Source organism: Neoarius graeffei, chromosome 12, assembly GCF_027579695.1.
Source record: "Neoarius graeffei isolate fNeoGra1 chromosome 12, fNeoGra1.pri, whole genome shotgun sequence".
Classification (NCBI taxonomy): Eukaryota; Metazoa; Chordata; class Actinopteri; order Siluriformes; family Ariidae; genus Neoarius; species Neoarius graeffei.
In genome coordinates this window covers 8,578,759-8,593,650 of record NC_083580.1, presented here as the reverse complement: position 1 = coordinate 8,593,650, position 14,892 = coordinate 8,578,759, and the positions used below count along the sequence as shown (strand labels likewise).

Here is a 14,892-nt window from a genome sequence, read left to right as displayed (position 1 = left end):
GAGAGGTATGATGGAGCAAGACCATTTAAAGATTTAAAAACAAATAAAATAATTTTAAAATGAATTCTAAAATGGACGGGTAGCCAATGGAGCAAGCTAAAATCAGTAAAATGTGCTCAAATTTCCTTGTGCCAGTTAAAAGACGTGCGGCTGCATTTTGTAGTAGTTGAAGATGTGCAATGGAGGACCCACTGACCCCCATATAAAGTGCATTGCAGTAATCTAGCCAAGAGGTCACAAAGGCATGAATTACTGTTTTAAAGTGCTGTCTGGGTAAAAAAGGTTTTATTTTTGCCAACTGCCGCAACTGAAAATAGCTTCCTTTCACCACTGCTTTAATCTGGCGATCAAACTTAAGGTCCCCGTCCACTTTTACCCCCAAATCATTAACTATAGGTTTGGCATATTGTGCCAAGGAACCCAGATCAACTGAGGGGGTCACAGAGGTGCCACCAAAGACTATCACTTCGGTCTTTTTTTCATTAAAATTTAAAAAGTTTAGAGACATCCAAGCCTTGACATCCTCTAAACCAGGGCTTTTCAAAGTGTGGGGCGCGCCTCCCCTAGGGGGCGCCAGAGTTCTTCAGGGGGGGCGCAACGTGAGGAAAAATAAACCAGAATAAGTTACTATTGCGGACATTTAGCGAACTTCAGCTAGCCTTTGCCAGAGACAAAATGGATCGATTTTTAGTACCTAAAGCTACAGTGAGTGAGGAGACAGAGTCTGGGCCAAGCAAAAAAAGAAGGAAGTATGACCACGATTATTTAAAGTTTGGATTTTCATGGACTGGATCTGAAGATGCTCCACTGCCACAGTGTGTTGTCTGCCAAGAGGTGCTAGCTAACGATGCTATGAGATGTTTAAAATGTGTAAAACAAGATGTTTAAAAAAAAAAGCATGGATGTTTAAAATGTGTAAAAAAACAAAGAGGTTTTAAAAAAGCACAGATGTTTAAAATGTGTAAAAAAGATGTTTTAATAAAACTCATATGTTTTAAATGTGTAAAAAAGATGTTTTCAAAAAGCACAGATGCTTAAAATGTGTAAAAAAAAGATGTTTTAATAAAGCTCATATGTTTTAAATGTGTAAAAAAAGATGTTTTAATAAAGCTCATATGTTTTAAATGTGTAAAAAATATATTTTAAAAAAGCACAGATGTTTAAAATGTGTAAAAATAAAGATGTTTTAAAAAAGCACAGATGTTTAAAATGTGTAAAAAAAGATGTTTTAATAAAGCTCATATGTTTTAAATGTGTAAAAAAATAAGATATTTTAAAAAAGCACAGATGTTTAAAATGTGTAAAAAAAGATGTTTTAAAAAAGCACAGATGTTTAAAATGTGTAAAAAAAGATGTTTTAATAAAGCTCATATGTTTTAAATGTGTAAAAAAATAAGATATTTTAAAAAAGCACAGATGTTTAAAATGTGTAAAAAAAGATGCTTTAATAAAGCTCATATGTTGTAAAAAAAGATATTTTAAAACAGCACAGATGTTTTAAATGTGTAAAAAATATATTTTAAAAAGCACAGATGTTTAAAATGTGTAAAAAGATGTTTTAATAAAGCTCATGTTTTAAATGTGTAAAAAATATATTTTAAAAAAGCACAGATGTTTAAAATGTGTAAAAAAAAGATGTTTTAAAAAGGCACAGATGTTTAAAATGTGTAAAAAAAAAGATGTTTTAATAAAGCTCATATGTTTTAAATGTGTAAAAAAGATGTTTTAATAAAGCTCATATGTTTTAAATGTGTAAAAAATATATTTTAAAAAAGCACAGATGTTTAAAATGTGTAAAAAAAGATGTTTTAATAAAGCTCATATGTTTTAAATGTGTAAAAAAAGATGTTTTCAAAAAGCACAGATGTTTAAAATGTGTAAAAAATATGTTTTAATAAAGCTCATATGTTTTAAATGTGTAAAAAAGATGTTTTAATAAAGCTCATATGTTTTAAATGTGTAAAAAATATATTTTAAAAAGCACAGATGTTTAAAATGTGTAAAAAAGATGTTTTAAAAAGCACAGATGTTTAAAATGTGTAAAAAAAGATGTTTTAATAAAGCTCATATGTTTTAAATGTGTAAAAAAAAGATGTTTTCAAAAAGCACAGATGTTTAAAATGTGTTAAAAAAGATGTTTTAATAAAGCTCATATGTTTTAAATGTGTAAAAAAAGATATTTTAAAAAAGCACAGATGTTTAAAATGTGTAAAAAATATGTTTTAATAAAGCTCATATGTTTTAAATGTGTAAAAAAGATGTTTTAATAAAGCTCATATGTTTTAAATGTGTAAAAAAAGATATTTTAAAAAAGCACAGATGTTTAAAATGTGTAAAAAAGATGTTTTAATAAAGCTCATATGTTTTAAATGTGTAAAAAAGATGTTTTAATAAAGCTCATATGTTTTAAATGTGTCTCGTCTCGTCTCGTCTCGTCTTCTTCAGCTTATCCAGGACCGGGTCGCGGAGGCAGCAGTCTAAGCATGGAAGCCCAAACTTCCCTTTCCCCAGACACCTCGGCCAGCTCCTCGGGAAGAACACCGAGGCGTTCCCAGGCCAGCCGAGAGACATAGTCCCTCCAGCGTGTCCTGGGTCTTCCCCGGGGCCTCCTCCCGGGGGGACATGCCTGGAACACCTCCCCAGGGAGGCGTCCAGGAGGCATCCGAAAAAGATGCCCGAGCCACCTCAGCTGGTTCCTCTCGATGTGGAGGAGCAGCGGCTCTACTCCGAGCTCCTCCCGAGTGACTGTGCTTCTCACCCTATCTCTAAGGGAGCGCCCAGCCACCCTGTGAAGGAAACTCATTTCAGCCGCTTGTATCCGCGATCTTGTTCTTTCTGTCATTACCCAAAGCTCATGACCATAGGTGAGAGTCGGAACGTAGATCGACCGGTAAATTGAGAGCTTCGCCTTTTGGCTCAGCTCCTTCTTCACCACGACGGACCGGTAAAGCGACCGCATCACTGCGGAGGCTGCACCGATCCGCCTGTCGATCTCACGCTCCATCCTTCCCTCACTCGTGAACAAGATCCCGAGATACTTAAACTCCTCCACTTGAGGCAGGACTTCTCCACCAACCTGGAGAGGGCAAGCCACCCTTTTCCGGTCGAGAACCATGGCCTCGGACTTGGAGGTGCTGATTCTCATCCCAGCCGCTTCACACTCGACTGCAAACCGCCCCAGTGCATGCTGAAGGTCCTGGTTTGAAGAAGCCAACAGGACAACATCATCCGCAAAAAGCAGAGATGAAATCCTGTGGTTCCCAAACAGGATTCCTTCCGGCCCCTGGCTGCGCCTAGAAATTCTGTCCATAAAAATTATGAACAGAACCGGTGACAAAGGGCAGCCCTGACGGAGTCCAACATGCACTGGGAACAGGTCTGACTTACTGCCGGCAATGCGAACCAGACTCCTGCTCCGTTCGTACAGGGACCGGACAGCCCTTAGCAAAGAGCCCCGAACCCCATACTCCCGAAGCACCCCCCACAGAATACCACGGGGGACACGGTCGAATGCCTTCTCCAGATCCACAAAGCACATGTGGACTGGTTGGGCAAACTCCCATGAACCCTCGAGCACCCTATGAAGGGTATAGAGCTGGTCCAGTGTTCCGCGACCAGGACGAAAACCGCATTGTTCCTCCTGGATCCGAGGTTCGACTATCGGTCGAATTCTCCTCTCCAGTACCCTGGAGTAAACTTTCCCTGGGAGGCTGAGAAGTGTGATTCCCCTATAATTGGAGCACACTCTCCGGTCCCCTTTCTTAAAAAGAGGGACCACCACCCCAGTCTGCCACTCCAGAGGCACTGTCCCCGACCGCCACGCGATGTTGCAGAGGCGTGTCAACCAAGACAGCCCCACAACATCCAGAGACTTGAGATACTCAGGGCGGATCTCATCCACCCCCGGTGCCTTGCCACCGAGGAGCTTGCAAACCACCTCAGTGACTTCGGCTTGGGTAATGGACGAGTCCACCTCTGAGTCATCAGCCTCAGTCTCCTCAGTGGAAGACATGACGGTGGGATTGAGGAGATCCTCAAAGTATTCCTTCCACCGCCCGACAATGTCCCCAGTCGAGGTCAACAGCTCCCCACCCGCACTGTAAACAGTGTTGGCAGAGTACTGCTTCCCCCTCCTGAGGCGCCGGACGGTTTGCCAGAATTTCTTCGAGGCCGACCGATAGTCCTTCTCCATGGCCTCCCCGAACTCCTCCCAGTTCCGAGTTTTTGCCTCCGCAACTGCCCGAGCTGCAGCACGCCTGGCCTGCCGATACCCGTCGGCTGCCTCAGGAGTCCCGGAGGTCAACATGGCCCGATAGGACTCCTTCTTCAGCTTGACGGCATCCCTTACTTCCGGTGTCCACCACCGGGTTCGGGGATTGCCGCCACGACAGGCACCGGAGACCTTGCGGCCACAGCTCCGAACAGCTGCGTCCACAATGGAGGTAGAGAACATGGTCCACTCAGACTCAATGTCCCCCGCCTCCCTCGGAAGCTGGGAAAAGCTCTCCCGGAGGTGGGAGTTAAAGACCTCCCCAACAGAGTGCTCGGCCAGACGTTCCCAGCAGACCCTCACCATACGTTTGGGCCTGCCAGGTCTGTCCAGCTTCCTCCTCCGCCAGCGGATCCAACTCACCACCAGGTGGTGATCAGTTGACAACTCAGCCCCTCTCTTCACCCGAGTGTCCAAGACATAGGGTCGGAGATCAGATGACACGACTACAAAGTCGATCATCGACCTCCGACCTAAGGTGTCCTGGTGCCACATGCACTTATGGACACCCCTATGCTCGAACATGGTGTTCGTTATGGACAAACTGTGACTAGCACAGAAGTCCAATAACAAAACACCACTCGGGTTCAGATCGGGGAGGCCGTTCCTCCCAACCACGCCCCTCCAGGTGTCACTGTCATCGCCCACGTGAGCATTGAAGTCCCCCAGTAGCACAATGGAGTCCCCAGTCTGAGCACCCCGTTTTAAATGTGTAAAAAAAGATATTTTAAAAAAGCACAGATGTTTAAAATGTGTAAAAAAAGATTTTTTAATAAAGCTCATATGTTTTAAATGTGTAAAAAAAGATGTTTTAATAAAGCTCATGTTTTAAATGTGTAAAAAATATATTTTAAAAAAGCACAGATGTTTAAAACGTGTAAAAAAAAAAGATGTTTTAATAAAGCTCATATGTTTTAAATGTGTAAAAAAAGATGTTTTCAAAAAGCACAGATGTTTAAAATGTGTAAAAGAAAAAAATAAAAATGTGTACAACCACCATTTTTTTAAAAATACGAATGGAACATTACGTATAGCAACAACAAAAATTGTGGTGGGGGGGCGCTGTTGTTTATTTGCTCTCTGAGGGGGGGCTGACTCTCCCACACTTTGAAAAGCCCTGCTCTAAACAATTTAACAGTGGCTTAAGGGAGTATTAATCAGCCTTTTTTAGGGGCACATAAATCTGAGCGTCATCAGCATAACAGTGGAAAAGAATGCCATGCTTCCTGAGAATGGAACCGAGTGGAAGAAGATACAAAGAAAATAGAAGAGGGCCCAGCACATTGCTTCACTTTCTCACGTTATACACGCGCTGATTACATGCACTACTCATTATGTTCTACAAACAGCTGCAGCAATTCAACTCCCGTCCTGTTGTGCAAACAAGGCATCCTCGGCATTCACACCCTCTCAAAGGCAAAGCCGTAAAATCCCCCGCGGCGTCTCGCGCCCACCTGCTGATCAAAACACGTACATGGCTTTGAAGGAAAAAAACAAAGAAAAAAAATCACATACAGATATTGCAGCACTGGCAGTTTTCTAAACAGCATGAATACTCAAAAAAAAAAAAAAAAAGGCCATGAAATCATTTATTTCAGCTGAAAGGTAATGAGGAGTTTGCGTGTAGAAGCGGTATTGACTCAGGACAAAATGAATCGAATGATCATGCGAGACTGATGCTTATCCAATTACCCATTGTTTGCTTCGCGGAGCCAAATAAAGTAGAACAAGTCTCATTACACATCATGATCGAAACTTATCACCGCTTCGATACGATGAAGACGGCCCGTTTTATTACGTCAATTTAGACCGAGTGAGAAGAAACACGGGAAGAAAAACGTTAATGTGTAGAAGGCTGCCAAACTCCTATAAAAAAGTGCTCTCGAATGTTAATTACTTAAAATATTAAGTATTCATAGGGCTTTAAATATTAATGAGCCTAGTTCCAGAGACATCATGATCATTAACGGTAGAACAAGTAGCAGTAGTCTAACACTTTTTTGCATCATATACACGATAAAAGTGTATATAGTCAGAGATATACGGTACATGACACACACACATACACTACTGTGCAAAAGTCTTAGGCGCATGTAAAGAAATGCTGTAGACCAAAAATGGCTTAAAAATAATGAAACTATTACAAACAGGGCTCATTTAAAAAATAAATAAATAAATAAATAAATAAATAAAAAATAAATTCGCCATAAACATCATACCGGTACGTTTAGTCAGAACCCTTTACCTTGGGCCCTGACTAAAAAGCATTAAGGCAAGGAAAGAAAAAAAAAATAGTGGAATCTATAATTTGTAAATATAAAAATTTAAATGGTGACATGTGTTGTGACAGGCCTCGTGTCGAATAATGCCCCTTTTCCACCAAAGCAGTTCCAGGGCTGGTTCGGGGCCAGTGCTTAGTTTGGAACCGGGTTTTCTGTTTCCACTGACAAAGAACTGGCTCTGGGGCCAGAAAAACCGGTTCCAGGCTAGCACCAACTCTCTGCTGGGCCGGAGGAAAGAACCGCTTACGTCAGCGGGGGAGCGGAGTTGTTAAGACCAACAACAAGACCGCGAAAGATCGCCATTTTTAAGCGACGAGAAGCAGCAGCTGTACAAACGCGAAGTCAGACATTATTAGGATGCAGTGCTGCAGCAAAGCACTGCAACTATTGTTCTTCTACGTGTTTCTTCTTCTTCTTCTTCTTCTTCCTCCTACGCAAATTTCGATTTCGAATAACTCAATAACCGTACGTCGCACACAGACAAACAATATATCAAAACGTGCGGCTCGATCGGACTCGCTATGCTATTACTTTTCTCTACAGAATACGATTTTTTCGCGACTACTAAAAAAATCCACTAAAAAAATCGTCGAAAAAACCCCCATTCATTTCTATGGAATTAATTGAAAAAAAAAAAGCACTTTTTCAACGTTTTTCAAACGTCCGCTGCTCTGGCATGCTTTCACCTAGAGACGTGATTCAAACTCTAAAACGTAGGAAAACTTCTCCTCTGTGGATCTGGCATTCAACTTTTCTGCTAGGTTCTACACTTTCGGATCAGTCCCGGCTCAAACGCCATGTGGGTTCTGGGAGAAAATCCGGCTTTTGAATGGGTGTTTATTGCGTTACACACCAGTGAAGGTCGTTAAGTCAGAGTGGAGACGGCTTGAAAAAAAAGCTCAAACTTTCTCGCTTAAACTGTGTTTTCAGCCACAAATTTCACTCTACAGACATGATTTTCTCAAAAGTAGTAGGAAAACTTGTCCTGATTCACACAACGTGTCTACCTAAACGATAGGATTTACAGTTTTTGAATGAGAAGCCTCAAACAGAGAAGAGGGCAGCCGAGAGGCTTCATTGACACCCATTATAAACGTGAAAGAAAAGTCACTCATTTTTAAAAACGCTCTAGTGTCCTTATTTTTAACACTACAGACAAAAAAATACATCATTTTATTCAGGAGACCCTTCTAGCGCTCACTGTGAAAGAATTTTGTGAATAGCTGCTTCCGTTGTCGAGTTATTTGTCATTGTTCGAGGCCTGGTCCTTCATAAAAAACAGTAGAAAACTCCATACCTTGTGTGTCTTAGCTCATTGACACCCATTATAAAAGTGACAGAAAAGTCTCTCATTTTTAACACTACAGACAAAAAATTACATCAGTCTATTCAGGAGACCCTTCTAGCGCTCACTGTGAAAGAATTTTGTGAATTTCTTTTTTTTGTGAAAAAAAAAAAAACAGCCTCGGTCAGTATGACACTTCACCTTAGCCGCCCACTTTATTAGGAACACTTCTGTTCGTACATACAAACTACAAACACTCTTCTTAGAGTTTAGAGTTTATTTTATTTTTAAAAGGGACAGTGCACAAATTAAACATTATCCTTGTGGTAAGGACAGATGTCTGTCCCAGGTTATAGCAGTACATGCTAATTTCCGCCTGTAGTCACTTTGTTTATACTCTTGAATAGCTCTTCTTCATGACGGCTGCTGTCTCAAGCACACACATAATCATTGCAGTGAAACATCATTGCAGGTCACACATTCACGGCCAGCAAACATGCGTGACCGAATTGCTTCGCGCACTGCATCCTCTCACAATTTCCCCCGGGGAATTGTCCGGTCTAGTTATTATTATTATTGTTGTTGCTGCTGCTGCTTCTTCCGCGTTGTTTTTGCTTCGATATTCACGCCAAGGTTTATGCAAACATAGCGACGTAACTGACGTATACAGCGACGTAATGACGTGGCTTCCCTTAGCACCGCGAGCTACGGAAAAGCAAACTGGTTCTCAGCTGGCTCGCAAGTTGAACGAGTTGTGAACCAGCACCAGCACCGGCCCCGAACCAGCCCTGGAACTGATTTGGTGGAAAAGGGGCATGTGTGAATAAAAGAGAGGAATGAGAGAAGGCTGTGGATGTTACAGATTGTGGATGTGGGTGTTAGGGTGCATATAAAAACAATGCTTCGAGGACTCGCTCAGGAACTCGGCCAGTAGCATCGATCTGCTGAGACAACATCTGTATCGTCTAATTAAGCTATAAAAAGAGAGGTGAAAGAGTTCGCGCCTTCTTTCTTGTTCCCTCTAACTTTCTATCCATCTCTCCCACACAAAGCTGTTTATTTCCCCCTCTCTGAACCCACGCTTTGTACTCTTAGGTCTGTTCTCTATTCTTTCCTTTTCTAGCTCTTAAGATTTTATACTCTGCTCAATAACCTCCATAAACCCCATCCCTTCCAGGACATCACCATAACCATGTCCTTGGACTTAAATGGATTGAACTTGTCCTGCTTTGGCATGTACAGTGGATATAAAAAGTCTACACACCCCGTTAAAATGATAGGTTTCTGTGATGTTAAAAAAACAAACAAAAAAAAAACGAGACCATGATAAATAATTTCAAAACTTTCCCCACCTTTAAATGTGACCTGTACAATTCAATTGAAAAACAAACAAATCTGTTCGGGGGAAAAACATTAAAAAAAATAAAATAATTAAAAACATCCAATAAGCTGGTTGCATAAGTGTGCACACCCTGAAAGTAATACTTTCTTGAAGCACCTTTTGATTTAATACAGCATTCAGTCTTTTGGGGTCGGAGTCTATCAGCCTGCCACATGAGCAATTCCAGCGTTATGGACGTGACACTTGAACTCAAAATGGCAACAAATGACCCAGTGCATGTTTTATTGTCTCCCAGTATTTAAACAGGTGTTGCATATTTTAAGGCTGTACCATACTGGAGAAGTGATAGAACAAGAACAATTCCCATAGTACATCTAGGACATGCCAGAAAATGCCAATAAAAGATGCGTTATGGATGTGACAGAAAAAGTATCACTTTTCTTGGGTGACTGTACATTTTTATCAAACTCCGTGAAATTGTAAACCTAATGTCGAAATGGAGATATCCATTTGATAGAGGGGTCCAAGGTGAATATTAAAAAATCTTTGTTTAAAATATTTTGTATTTCATGCAGAGTTTCAGAAGGAAAAGTCAGTGTTATGGATGTGACGAAATTCCGTTATGGATGTGACGCGTCTGAAATAGACATGGCATATGTTTAGAAAATCAGCAATTTAACCACCATAACCCTTTGAAAAACTCTCTAAATATCAGCTAAAACTATCAAAGTTCTTAAATAATATTTAGGGTAGCTATTGTTTTGCTGTTTTGTGGATTTTAGCATACATTTCTGTGGCTTGTGGCAATAATATAGAATTGTACATGATCAAAGTTGATTTTAGCTTGGGGTTTACATTATAAGAAAGAAAGACTGACAGTGACATATTAGGTTGGTTACAAATTGGTTCAACTTATTCACATCTGTAAAATACAGGCCTAGGTGAGATCTCTGGGAGTGGTTTTGATGTATTACATGTTGCTTTATTTTTGCATGGTGAGGTTGACATTTACATGGAATTGCCCACATCTAGACTTGGCAATATTTGCCCACTCTTCCTTGCAAAAGCGCTCCAAATCTGTCAGATTGCGAGGGCGTGTCTCGTGCACAGCCGTCTTCAGGTCACCCCACAGATTTTCAACTGGATTTAGGTCTGGGCTCTGGCTGGGCCGTTCCAAAACTTTGAAATTCGGGGTCATTGTCGTGCTGAAAGCTGAAATTCCTTTCCATCTTCAGCTTCAGCTGAAGGTTTTGGGCCAAAATTGACTGATATTTAGAACTGTTCATGATTCCCTCCATCTTGACTAAAGCCCCTGTTCCAGCTGAAGAAAAACAACCCCAAAACATCATGCTGCCACCACCATGCTTCACCGTAGGAATGGTGTTCTTTTGGTGATGCGCAATGTTGTTTTTGCACCAAACATACCTTTTGGAATTGTGGCCAAAAAGTTCAACCTTGGTTTCATCAGACCATAACACATTTTCCCACATGCTTTTGGGAGAGTTGATGTATTTTTTTGCAAAATTTAGCCGGGCCTGGATGTTTTTCTTTGACCCTACCTCATAGTCCAGACATATGGAGAATACGGGAGATTGCTGTCACATGTAGTACACAACCAGTACTCGCCAGAAATTCCTGCAGCTCCTTCAGTGTCGCTGTAGGCCTCTCGGCAGCCTCCCTGACCAGTTTTCGTCTTGTCTTTTCATCAGTTTTGGAGGGACGTCCAGTTCTCAGTAATGTCACTGTTGTCCTATATTTTCTCCACTTCTTGATGACGGTCTTCACTGTGCTCCATGGTATATCTAATGCCGTGGAAATGTTTTCGTCTCCTTCTCCTGGCTGATACCTTTCAACAATGAGATCCCCTTGATGCTTTGTAAGCTCGCTGCGAACCCTGGCTTTTGCTGGAGGATGCAACGGAGTAAATGTCTGAACTTTATTTGGGGTTAATCAGAGTCAGTTTAATTAATGGCAGGTGTGAACCCAAAAAGACTGAATGCTGTAATTAAATCAAAAGGTGCTTCAAGAAAGTATTAGTTTAAGGGTGTGCACACTTGTGCAACCAGCTTATTGTATGTATTTTATTTTTTATGCTTTTCCCCCCGAACAGATTTGTTTTTCAATTGAACTGTACAGGTTATAGGTCGCATTAAAGGTGGGAAAAGATTTGAAATTATTTATCGTGGTCTCTTTTTTTTTTTTAACATCATTTTAACGGGGTGTGTACACTTTTTATACAGTAACTGCGAGTTACTCAAACTACAGTACGCGACAGTGAACGACAGCCATTTTGAGAAGTTTTGCAATTAAACGTGACAAAAAAAAAAAAATAAAATCACCTTTTCAATGTCCTCCAGTGTCTTGTAGTACTTCGATTCTGTCTCCTGGATCTCCACCAAGCAGCAGTTCCTCTTATCATCCTCCGTCATGCCCATTTTCTGTGATGGAAACAGCAAGCGCACACACACACGACACACTGTAGAACATTCTGAATAGAAAATAAAGCCAGGAGTTTTCTGAAGTCCAGCGTAAACTCTAAGATAGAGGAACTACGACAGTCAGGAGGAAGCAGAAAGAGGAAAATAAAGCGGGACAAGGAATATAATCGCACGAACATCAAACTAATACAAATGGATCACATTTGACAGGGAATTAGGTTGGGGTCTACAGCACACTTTAGGAAAGGGGAGTTCAGTCACAGCATTATGGGTTTTCGAATGTGTGTGGTTTTTTTTTTGTTACTCAACTGATACAACACCAGTGGACTGAAATGTAATCTGCAATGCTAATGCTGCAAGAGTTGGGAAAAGCATCAGTCTGGTGTACACCCATCATCTGAACATCTGGACCTTCAACCACGACACCCATCCTTCATTTCCATAAACATCTCCCAAAAACCGAGCGAGACAGACGGAGATGAAACAAACAAGGAAGGACTGTGGTCTTCCATGGTTCCCGGATCTGAGGAGCTCGGGATCATGAGATGCATTTGAGGGCTCAGTGAGATGACTGAACATCTGTGACTTGCAGTGAACATGTGCATTACATCAGAACGTGTGTGTAATCCATGCTGGAAGCAGTTGGGGAGGAGATTAGAGATGTTTCTGATTCAGTAACAGCCGCAGACACATGCTATGTCTGGGGAAACACCCAGTGGCATTTACTTTCCCACTTTCTTTTTCTTCTCGTGCGTCTTCATCAAGCCAACTTTGCCTTGCCTTTTCTTCCTCTTCAAAGAGTTGCACTTGGATAATAAAGATGAGATCTCTCTCGGTCTCTATGCGTGTTTTTGTGCACGCGCACAGGGTGTAGCTTGGATATCACTCCCCAGGCAGGCTCTCGTTTCCTCTCCTCTCCTCTCCTCTCGGTGGTTTAAAATCATCTCCAGCTCTACGCCGAGAGAACCGCTCTGACTCCGATTTAACCAGGAGAGGAAAATCCATGCTTGTTCACCAAGTTTACGTTCCTGACGGGATTTTATAATTATTAAAAGGATCTACAGGGTTAACAAGGCATTTATTCAAGGACTCGTTTGCTCGGTTGTAAACAGCTCAACTTTGAATTTGAGTGCTCCTAAAACAGCAATAAATTCGTTATAATGGTATAATTCGCTTTTAGATACCGTACGGACATGGCAACGTCTCCACTTCGGCACGTGCCATTCATTTTTATTTGAGCTCGTGCCTCTTAATCATTACCATTCTGCAGCTTGACTGTTCAAGGTTGATGTTCAATGTCGTGTCAGACTTTATTCGGTTCAAATTATATTTGTCAGATTTGAACGAAACTGAGACGAGCTCAAATGTTTGTTTACAACCCTTCAGATAGTCCACTGTTCAGCAGGACTGTCATTGTTTTGTCTCTATCACAGTAACGGCATAAAATTACCATAAATATTCGATTTCCTTTTGAAGACGGGTCAGGTAGTAAATCAGATAGTCATTTACTTCTCTGCTGCTACGTCTGGTGTTTTATTTGTTTACCCATCACATATTCCATGTATTGCTCATTCTACGCTGTTAATCACGACTCTTATCCTCCGGTGTATCGCAAGGTTCCGTTTTAGGGTCTCTTCTTTTCTCCTTATATCCATCATCACCACGCACTCCTTGAATGTGATGCTTTATGCTGACGACTCAATTATATACATGAGTGATTCCACGCTTATGGGTACTGAAATGGGGACATGATCTTATTTTTAAAAATTCACCTAAAACCATTTCTTTTTTTTTTACCATCAGGTCACAAAACATGTAATCTTTAATGAATGATATGTTAAAAGATAACTTTAATTTTCTGAGATGTAATAAAAACATATTTATATGCCAAAGTCAGAACGTAACAGAAGTGTTGTGGACATATATATTCTCAATTTTAACAATGTAGAATTACTTTTTGAAACATAGGAAGGTGATGTTTTAGCAAATATAATTAATAAACATGTGTAGTAGAATAAACATACACATTCTTTCAATAAGATTAACATGGTATATAGCTAGATTGTAATTAATTTGTAACAGACGCGAGATGGACAATCGTAACAGAAGTAATGTAACAGACATCATTTTGGAACTCATAGGCTTGACTTTGGCATATAAATATGTTTTTATTACATCTCAGAAAATTAAAGTTATCTTTTAACATATCATTCATTAAAGATTACATGCTTTGTGACCTGATGGTAAAAAAAAAAAGAAATGGTTTTAGGTGAATTTTTAAAAATAAGTTCATGTACCCATTTCAGTACCCATAAGCGTGGAATCTCTCTCTCTCTCTCTCTCTCTCTCTATATATATATATATATATATATATATATATATCCATCCTTCAAGCGCAGCCAATAACAAAATAGTATCAATAAACTTCAACTTTGTTTGCGAGATGTTATGGAATGGATGAAGCAAAACATATTGGTTTGTAATCAGTCGAAGACTGAGGTTATTCATTTTACCTCCCGGTTTTCTAAGACTACGTTCAGACTGCACCCTGAAACGACCCATATCCGATTTTTTTGCCCATATGCGACCTGTATCCGATTTGTTATTGACAATCTGAACGACACAGATCCGATTTTTTTCACATGCGACCCAGGCCGCTTGGATATGTGGTCCTAATTCCGATGCATATCCGTTATTTTCACATGCGACTGCAGTCTGACCGGACAGGTCGCATTCATGCGACCTACACGTCATCAACAAGAGACAAACGTCACTCTTCTGCGTTGGCTAATCCCGCCTCTTTGGTGGAAAACAACAACATTTGTACAGTTTTCAGAATTTAAATAGACTTTTATAGAATTGATCAAGCTAATGGTGGATTTGGTAGGGACCTGGATGTTAAACCATCCTGTATTACAAGATTGTTCTGGAAATTTCCAGTAATTTGACACCTTCGGTCTCATTAGTCTGCTGCCCACATTAATCAGATTATTGTGTGAGTTCCGCCGCCGCCACAAAAACCACATCGCCAGGTCTTGCCTCATCTCCATGCTTTACTTGCAAACTTGAAGAGTGCGCGCTTTTTTTGTTTACGTATTACGTAGATGTGCTCATTACGTGTCAATTTGCGCATGCGGGACACTTTTGGGTCGTTTTCCGTTCATATTGGAGATCGCATACAAGTCTCATATAATTGGTAATGTGAACGGCCTAACAAAAAAATCGGATTTCACAACAAATCGGATATGGGTCGTTTCAGGTTGCAGTCTGAACAT

The 14,892-nt window shown here is 40.7% G+C and overlaps 1 protein-coding gene across 3 annotated transcripts in view; it reads right to left on the bottom strand.

Moving 5' to 3' along the window:
* The window catches only part of vav2 (vav 2 guanine nucleotide exchange factor), a 463,113-nt gene that overhangs the window by 81,765 nt on the left and 366,456 nt on the right, over positions 1 to 14,892 (bottom strand). For all 3 annotated transcript variants that reach the window (XM_060935481.1, XM_060935479.1, XM_060935480.1), the window contains exon 6: positions 11,519 to 11,617. In XM_060935481.1, the coding sequence (XP_060791464.1) occupies positions 11,519 to 11,617 (99 nt within the window). The remainder of the gene's footprint in view (positions 1 to 11,518; positions 11,618 to 14,892) is intronic.